This window comes from Salminus brasiliensis, chromosome 2 (assembly GCF_030463535.1).
Source record: "Salminus brasiliensis chromosome 2, fSalBra1.hap2, whole genome shotgun sequence".
Taxonomy (NCBI): Eukaryota; Metazoa; Chordata; class Actinopteri; order Characiformes; family Bryconidae; genus Salminus; species Salminus brasiliensis.
This window is the reverse complement of record NC_132879.1, coordinates 44,240,837-44,250,851: the sequence shown is the minus strand read 5'-3', so window position 1 is coordinate 44,250,851 and position 10,015 is coordinate 44,240,837. Positions and strand designations below refer to the sequence as shown.

The window sequence follows — 10,015 nt, the reverse complement described above, 5'->3', positions numbered from 1 at the left end:
ATCTGAATGCAATGCCTGGCTCCATTTTCCAGCACTGGTGTTGTTATGATGGGCCTGAAAATAAGAATTAGCAGTGTTGGGAGAATATGTGAAGTGTTTGAACAGAAATAAGGATGCCTACATTTTGATATGCATTTAAAAAAAAATGAGACCACCTCACAAGGGAATGCTGAATCATAGTCATTTAATCAAGTCTGAAGAACATAAAAATTCAACTCATTCCAATTTTAGTACTCTTACTGTGTGATACAATCTGAAAAGTTGATCAAATAAACGATCCTTTAGGATGTTTGTCACATTGCTCTTCACTAGCAGGATTTTGTCACATTGCTTAGTAGATGCGCAGTGTAAAAACAAAATAGAGAGGACATTTATTCCATTTGTGCCCAGGTTTATATCAATGAATCATTACAGTTCTGAGCACAATACTAATAAAAAAGCACCTTTTTCTAATTTGTTTAGTCTTTTGCTTCTGTGGTTATAGCCATAGCATTTTTGTTGCACAATTAAAAGAACACATAATTCATATGACGTGTGTCATTGACATAAACTGCAGGATCTGACATAGCAAGGGAGTAAAATAAAAATAAATCATCTGAAAGAACAAGAACACATCATACTGTAAAAATAGCTTAACAAAAAAAAGCAATCCAAAGTTGTTGTTTTTGGCTATGAAAAAAAAAACAAAAAAAAACAAAAAACACATGCATATGACAATGCATGCTATAATGTATATAGTTATAGAAATGGACCGAAATCCCCTGAAACTCCTTCATGGGCAGCAGGGCTCTGACCTTTTCCACCACTGGTTAAATGTGTAACACATTGGCCTAGTAAAGTGAATGCTTGATTTTCTTTGTCTATTCTCAAACTACTCAAAAACACCTCAAAGATGCTGTCACAGCAGAGTTGTCGTCAGCCTTACCACAACATACCACAATCGTACATATAAAACATCCTACAAAAAATGCACATGCTTTTCAGCATATCCATGGCTCCATTAAAAAGTCACTGTCCAACACAGCAGTATGACATGGCTGAACAAACATATAATATAACTGAAAGGAAAAAACAGCAAAGTACGCTGCAATGATTGACCGCAATCAGATGACATGCTTTAACGGAAAAATGCAAAATAAATAGACCAAAAAAAGCGGAGCGTTACCTTAAGGATCATCAGGATGAACGAAAACTATAGACATTGCAGTTCCCCTTGTACACAACTTTCATCTATTATTAAAAGAAGGCACATTGGTTTTGACAGTGAAGTCACATCAGAAACTGTCTACAAATGCATCCCCGAAAAACTGTGTACTGTGTACATGTGCAAGAATTACCAGGAGATTCTCTAAATCTCAGCATCATATGTTGGCTGTTACTAGACATATTGACTACTGTGCTACGTGTGTTTTCTCAGAATACTTTAAGTAAACTGCTCTGAACCGTTTGCGTAGTGTCAGTAATTTGTATGTCTGGTTCGTATCTGGTTCTTGGTATAGATTTATATGACTATCGCCCTGAGAAGACGGAAGCAGACCATCAGCTCTCTGGGGATGGGGGGCTTGATTTCGTTGCCATCAAGACGGAGGTAGCGGAGTCTAGGGCCTTTCTCTTCAAAGTAATCATCAAGCATGGTAGCAGACACAGGGCATAAATCAGAGCCATTCACACCTGTAGTCAAGATAGAAAGGATGTGAAGTCAGTGTAATGGCATGTTATTCCAAGTTAAAACTCTAAATGTATAATAAAAAGAGGAGTGGTTCATGTGGTGTCTGTGATGAACACAGCAAAAATTAATAAAGCAAAACAGATTTGTTGGTTTGTTGTGTTTCTTGCTTGCTGTTTAAGAAGAAAATACTTTTCTTTCCTTTTATTAATATAGGGAAACCTATTTGGGTGCCTGATGAAACCTTTTCAAAGACATGCTGTAAGAGTTTGTAAATGAACAGTTGTGTTTCTGTACTTTTAATGTCAAATTATTCTTTTTTATTTTCCAGAGAACATGACTCCCTTTAGGTTGCAATGACAAGACTATGGATGGAAAGCTACTAGATCTGTCAAATCTAAAATCTTATGATTTATCATGCAAGATCGCATAAGTTCAGTTCAGAACTAAGAATTCATGAAAGAGCTCCCAAATGATACAATTCACAAGGATCTACCATCCATGGCGCTGTTTTGCCAAATACACACAGCAGTGCCATAGCATTCTACTTTTCTCCATTATGGTGATTATAAAGAGGGAAATGATGGAAGGAAGCTCCTGAAGAAATGGTAAGAATTTCACATTTTACAATGATTAAGTTTAGGGTTATGGTATTGGAAAGGTTAAGGGTTAGGTAAGTTTATCCTTGGTTTAGGTTAGAATTTCTGTGTGTCTAGGTCTAGGTTGCATAAGTATGATGGTCATATGCACAATGGTGGAACTGTATTTAGTACACACGGAATACAAATCCACAAATTTTTCTTACATATGTAGGATTTCCTCTTGACACTAGGCTGGCAAGGCAACATAGGTGCTCAAGAACTCCAGGAACCCAGGACCATCAAGAACATTTTAAAAGTGGCATTTCAATCCATTTGAATAAGTGATGTGTTGATGCATACTTACTCTTGATTTTGTTGTGGTCTAGGTGAAGATGCTCAAGGCCAGAAGGAATGACTGGCACCTCTGTAAGCTTGTTGTAGGAAAGCTGCAGGTCCAGCATACTAGAGATATTAAACACATTATTTGGGAACCCTTCATTGGCTAGCTTGTTGCGGTTAAGCCGTAGGAAAGCAATCTTGGGGAGTCCTTTGAAATACTCGGCAGGGATCTTTTCAATATTGTTGCCATCCAGGTAGAGCTGTGCAGTGGTAGGGGGCAGACCAGGAGGCATGTTGCTCAGCTGGTTCTTTGCCAGGTTGATCTGAACCAGATTACTAAGGCCTTTAAGGCTAACCTCAGTTACTGCATCATCCTGTAGTTTATTCCCCTGTAGGTCTAGCAGGGTGAGATGAGTCATCCCAGAAAAGACACCAGACGGGATCTTTGAGATCCTGTTCCTGGAGAGGCGCAGCTGCTCTAGCATGGGGGGTAGAGGGGAGGGTACAGAAGTCAAGAGGTTGTCATCCATGTAGAAATGCACCAGACTGGTCATGGCTTTCAGGGCGTCTTCCTCCACACCCTCATTCGAGATTTTGTTGCGGTTGAGGTTGATCCACTTAAGCTGCGTGGCATTACGGAGGGCATCAGCTGAAAGTACATCAATGAGGTTGTTCTGCAAGTACAGGTACCAGGTGAAAGGAGGGATCTTGGGAATGCGCTTCAGTGCCCTGTTATCACAGTAGACAGCATTGGGAAAGCTTGGAGGACAGCGGCACTCTTTGGGACATGCCTGCAGCTGGGATAGCAGGTGTTCGTAAGGCATTTCCTGAGAGCTCACTGAGACTGCTAGCAGAAGCACTGCAAATGCAGTGAAGAACAGCTCCATGTTGAAGCTCATCCTATTGAAACACAGATATACAACAGAGAGCCAAACATTAGTCAACTTATCTAACCATTACGCCCAGAGCAAAAATATGTTGAAAAGACGACTTTGCATGATGTCTTAACAACATTGATATTTGTTTGAAAAGTAAAAGCTGAAAAGGTGTCTTTTTTTTAGGTCCTCAAAATGTATTTTTTGATTATGTTTAGAAAGGACACTTTGGGTTTGTACCCAACATTTACATAAAATTATTTTAATGGCTTCTTTAGGGCTATATGTGGTCTGAAAAGTCCACTTTGGGATGAATTTGGACAGAATGAGACAGACTAAACACATATCATCGGCTCTTTTTGGGATAAATAAAGTCATGGCGGGCCAGCCAGACCCAAAAAACAATGCCTATATCACATCTGATGCTGGGTAGTTTCTGAATTTCATTAATTATGGTTTGTTCTAGACTGAATTCTACAATAAGCAATGTTTGTCAATTGGTTGTTCATTTATTTTCTTTGAAAATAGGACTAGGTTTTATATTTGCCTATGTAAATGTCCCTACTTGTTCTGGATAAGGTCTTATTGAGTCACATATTCTTGCTAGAATACTACTGGTTACTAGCATACTAATTTACTCTATCATGATTCATTTTACATTGATGAGAAATTGGTTTGTCTGGGTTTGTCTACACAGTATTTCTTTTAACTATATTTATATAGTTTATATAGTTATATTTATATATTTATATAGTTACCTAACATCTTCCATTTAAACAAAAGACCCTATAGCCAGCCCCATATGGCCCCATATAAACTCTCTGAAGAAGAACAGATGCCTTAATGTTATTCCTGCTATGAACTAATCCTCTTAAATGCAGGAAGCATTGCCAGGTCAACTTTAACTCCCTTAAGAATGACATCATGATTAGTTCTTCCATTCAGACAATGGTGACATCAGAGCTGGCAGTAAATCACACCAGCAATTCAAGCAAACAAAGTCACAGTTCGTAATCTGGGATGTTGCGCCGGATCCTGCTGTAAATTAAGATCATGTTCATTGGTCTGTCTAAATATCTGACAATATGAAAATCGATTCTGTTTGGAATGTATGTGTTTGATACAATGTAGATCGGAGGCCAATTCTGAAAGGATAGCTTATTTCCTTAATAGTCTGGATATAATAATGGGACACCAGTCTCACAGCAAATAGCACAAAGGCATATGTAATATCTGGTTGAGTGAGAAGCATGCCACATACTGTACTTCTTGAATATAAAACTACCCAATAAATGACTGTACAAAAACTTACTGTAGAATTTCAAGTCACTACACTAATTACTATGGTCCATATTATTTCAATTTAGTTCAATTTAAATTTAATCATATAGCGCCTTTTACAACAAATGTTATCACAAAGCAGATAGCACAAAGCTATCTAAAGGCAAAAGTGGCAAGGAAAAACTGCCTTAAACTGAGAGGAAGAAACTTTAAGGGGAACCAAGACTCAGAAGGGGAACTCATCTTCCTCTGGACACCGGATATCACAACAAATAACAGAACGTTAAGGGTATAAAGTCTTGAGTCATGGGTCATTGAGTGCAAAGAAACCTCCAAAGTCTCCAAATCTGAGACTTGTAGTCACATCTTGGGTGGTATTCTGGATTAGATCCATAATTCAGCCACACACAGTGAACATGTGCATATCCATGACTGACTCCTTCATTAAATATCCAAGTACATCTCACACAATGAAGTCAACCCTTGAGACCACTGGGTCTACTTTTTAAACTAACACTTCTGTTCAGTTTGTCCATAATTTGCTTGTTGTATTATTTGCTCATATATATAAACACTGTTATGGCTGTAGAAAAAGTTGTCTATCCAAGAACAAGAGGCAGTGGAGGAATGAAAGCGAGCAAGCATTCAACAATTTAATGTACTATTTATAAGATATCTTAGATTTGATATGTTCTGTATGTTCCTATCTTGAAAATGGTATATCCAACAATCCACAAGTCGTACATCTGGTATTGGCCGTATGGAGCTCATATTTTGATTCTCCAGACTCTCCAGAGGTTCAGATTCCTCATGAGCAGTACGAGATCAAAGAGAAGATCTGGACACCTGGTAATGATATCAATTAGATGCCAGCCCCACCTGCCTCACAGTCTTAGCATGACCCCGTCAAAGTGAACCCTAAACTGACATTCCATCTTGCTGTCAGCCTGCAGACAGTTTAAATGCTAGGGACAGTGTCCACGTAGATACACTGTAACAGATAACCGATAAATTAATAATACCTTTCATCAGTGTGTGATCTCATCACTGTAGATTAACTGCGGGATGACAACAGCATATTAAAGATGGAAATATATGTTCACAAAAATGGATATCACAGCTTTCAAAAACGACATATAAATTGAATCACCCCATAATGCCTCTTGTCTTTTTCCTGCCATGGGGAAGCTATACTCTATCTGCCCTATTTGCTAATGCACAAACACAGCAAAATGATTCCAGTCCTACCTTGGTCCTCTTGTCCTCAGGTTGTCCTAAAGCCTGTATATTTTGCAATGATGTTCCAGCACTGGGCTCCTCTATTCATCTCTACTCGTATTTGTAGTGTTGGAAGCCCTGAATGATCCCTCTACAGACACACACACTAGACACCTTCTCAGCCAATCATAGCCTCTCAAGATCAAGGGTCATAATCCCGTGATGCTGGATTGTGTCTAAGCTGGCGTGTCAGGGTGGCACCAGAGGACTTGGGCTGTGGCCCAGTTATAATGAGGCCATGCGCCTCCACACTCCACCACACCCTTCATCCTCCTCTTTACCCTTACGCTGCCACCTGTTTCTTGTTTTCATCTCCTGTGCAAACATGTGTCTCAGTCACACAATAGGGAACGTATAAGGAATCTCAGGGCATCTTAGAGCAGAGTCTCTGACCCCATTCTATTTCAGTAAGGGACCAAAGAGGATGTTGCATTACAAAATATCAAACAAAATATAGGAAACATGGAGTATTTTATTTTTAATGTGAATAATCTGACCCACCACAGTATACCCCTTCTTAAAGACCATAGAACCTCTTATTAAAAATAATTAAACCAATTCTGTGTTTTTTCATGTAATTGCTGAATAATAATTCTGGATGTTTTGGTGTGATGCCTTAGAAGGACCACTTTTGGTTTTCTAAAGAACTTTTCAATGGACAAAACTTCAAAAAAAAAAAAAACTTAAGCGCATGAGTGTGAAGAACCATATAATGTAAATCATGTCACTATCAACTAATGTCTTGGTTGGTTCTCATGGGCTAGTTCATGGTAATAGTTTTGACCTTGCCGAATGTGACATTATGAAGCACTGCATTCACTTTTTAGTATGTGTTTCTCAACTTTTCCCATCACTCAGTGTTTAACATTATATCAATCTTTAAAGCAACAGGGCCCAGTCTGACCTATGATGGAACAGTGTAATAGACCGCTCTTTGCAAATCTCATTTTGTCATTGGATTGTACTCATTTCCTTTTATGCCACTTAAACAGTGCAATGCCTTGTTAATCCCATATAACTGGCTTTTCAGAGCCTCAGGAGGATCCTAATCCATGATTACCCACAATCCAAAACCTTTATCCAGCATGGAGTGTCTAGGGTGGTACTATTAGAAAAAGGAACATTGTAATGGTGTAAACAGCTACCTAATCCTACAGTGCAATCTAAAACCATTTATTAACAGGAAGTCCTGAAGAATACTGACAAATCCAAACTCTCAGTGTACTTTAAAGGCCAACATAGAGTTTACAGCTTACTGTATAAAGTCACTAAGCCCTTGTAGAGCGATTAGGCCCATGAGCAGCAGTGAGAATAAAAAATAACCCAAAGTTTTCTCTCTTACATTTCTTTTTATACTTTCAAATCTTCAAATATTTGTTCATAACGCAACTTGAACTTATCACCTTTTAACCAGGTCAGTTTTGATTGTCTCCCTTGCTAGAGTCTTTTTTTCTTTCAGAAATGTTCAATGCTTTTAACAAATGTATCAAACTTTAGCTGTGACCGAAACAGCATTCTATTTATGCTTTAGAGCACTATTGAGTATGTCAGACATTTTTTCTTCTGATATCTTTAATATAGTCACCAACAAGGCACTCATAATATTTAGTAAACATTGTAGCTCACAACATCAGCTGAATGGGGACCAAAATGCATCGTGAATGGCATTACTAAGCAACAGACAGCAGAATGAATTGAAGTTGACAAGATGGTTACAAGCAAACGCAGGCTGTGAATTTTTTTTTTTTCCTCATGTAGTTTCTTAATGGGAGGCTTATGTTGCTAAGCAGCATCCCAGATTATTCCATGAACAGTACAATGCTTTTACTGATTCAGAATACAGTTGGTGTGTGTATGGAGCTTTGTTCATGCGACTGGTGCAGCGGCATTACAATGATGATGAGGAAGTGTCTGAATTCATTTATGTTTCTACCACTACTTCACTCCCTATATAGCACAATACTATTGAGGGAGTAGAGATCCAATTCAGTCACAGCCTTAGACTTTAACAGATGTATCTGACTTTAGATTTAGATATTTAGAGACTTCAAATCCCATTGGAAAACAACAAGTAGGCACTGATAATGTTAGAACATCTGAAAACACACACACACACACACACGAAAAAAAAAAAAAATAAATAAATAAAAAAATATATATATATATATATATTTTACATTTTAGAGTATTAACACATTTCAACATTGTTGTATTGCTGATTTTATGCAAGGCCTCTTGAGTACATTATGAGAGAGATCCTATGTTAAACGTCTAGTTTCAGAAAGGCGTGGTTGGATGGGTTTCCACAATGGAATCCACATCTGTTTGGAGTAACACTCTTATGCACAGATGTCTTTGCACCGTGGGTATCTGCTGCTCAGCGATTGTTTAAATCACATGCTGGAAATGTGTACGAATCTATGTTAAATACTTCAGAAATCTACAAAAAGTAGAGGTGTAATCCAGGCCCTGTGGGAGAATAACGTTACTTTGGCAGTGGCTGATTGAATGAAAGGAGGAAAATACAATTAAACTTATTAGATTTAGGACTAAGAGTATGAATTTCATATTGCTGTAGTGCCATTTTTAAAAATTTATTTCACATGTCCTAGCAAAGAAAAAGGTCTCAAAAACATCAAGAGGCTTAGGCCCAAGGGCTGACTTGCTGACTCAGAAATGGGGCAATAACAAAAGTCTGCATGTCAATGACAAAAGTCTGTGGAGACAAGAGTTGGCCTTTGCTTGTACCATCTAAAGGGAACCACATGCCCCAAAACCTGATCAGATTCATTTCCTGGACGAGACTTTGTGACTTGGCCAGTTATGCTAATAACATGTGATTGTGTGCTAGCTCAGCTCTTGGATGCAGTTCTGTTCGACAGCTGTGGTGAAATCCAATTTTTATCCCTACTCTCATAAATGCAAAGATTTAATTAAGCCCTCATGCCAAGCCAAAAGGCGATAGTGGAACCATTTTCGGTGTTGAATCATACCATAAAAAATAGTTACAGATGTTTTCCCACCAATCTGAAGAACATTTAAGCCAGGCAAAGAACAATTTAAGCAACCAAATTGGTCTTTGCAGTGTCATGGTTCTCTAAAGAACCATTGCCCCTAATAAAGAACCCTTCACAGATCTTTATTCCAAGAGTGTAGTACAGTGCTCACTTCTGATACACCCATGCACAGATTTGATAGCTAATCATGTAAAACTGCAGAAGACAACAGTCACACAAACATCTCTCTGCTTATCAAGCTTACTGATGCTGTGTATTGATACAGCTATTTTGATACAGGCTGCTCTCACACAACACTTCTCCATCTGCAATCAGAGACGAACACTCTTTAAATATAGGCTCCCAAAATGTTCTTGGGCTAGACATATAGTCCTTGGTATAGAAGCTTTTACATGTACATTTCACTTACAGAGATTGTGCTCTGTTAAATATTTCTTCAGACAACCATAGCACCTTACAAAAGAACCTCTCTGACACCTTTACAGGTGTTTCCAGAGATCTTCATTAACAGATTTTGGTGTGTCATCCCAAAATCACCAACATTAATAAAGATTTTTTTAATGTTAAATACATAAAAAAATACATTACCTGCTTCCTTCAGACACAGAGACTAGCTGTGCTTGAGCAGGTTGAGGTGCAGGGTAGGTTTCAGGATCTGGGGCTGCTGGTCCCCTTTTCTTGAGGCTTCTGCTACCGGTCCACTCTGCTCTCTTCCAGCCTCACTCTGTCCCGTCCATGCATGAGAAGACACAGCCTTATTAGATTTGTATTGTTGTTAGTGCTATTCCCTCAAGGCTGTACCCCTGACAGCTGGTTGAGCTAGAAAAAGGGGGTGTGTGAATATGTGTGTGTGTTATGGAAATGTGTGCAAGTTTGTCTTCTTCTGAGCGTGCCCTGGCTACTTATTGCCAGCCCAGCACTTTTTTTTTACCCTTCTCTTTTGTGGTAGAAAGTGTAGGAGGTAGCGTGGAGATGGGA

The 10,015-nt window shown here is 38.6% G+C and overlaps 1 protein-coding gene across 1 annotated transcript; it reads right to left on the bottom strand.

Moving 5' to 3' along the window:
• Nucleotides 1-1,412: 1,412 nt before the first annotated feature.
• Nucleotides 1,413-9,732, bottom strand: kera (keratocan). Its single transcript, XM_072673903.1, has 3 exons — nucleotides 9,626-9,732; nucleotides 2,612-3,486; nucleotides 1,413-1,671 (listed from the first exon to the last, which is right to left on the bottom strand). Exons 2-3 carry the CDS (start codon nucleotides 3,483-3,485, stop codon nucleotides 1,502-1,504), a joined length of 1,044 nt encoding a protein of 347 aa, XP_072530004.1. The 5' UTR covers nucleotide 3,486; nucleotides 9,626-9,732; the 3' UTR covers nucleotides 1,413-1,501.
• Nucleotides 9,733-10,015: the final 283 nt, after the last annotated feature.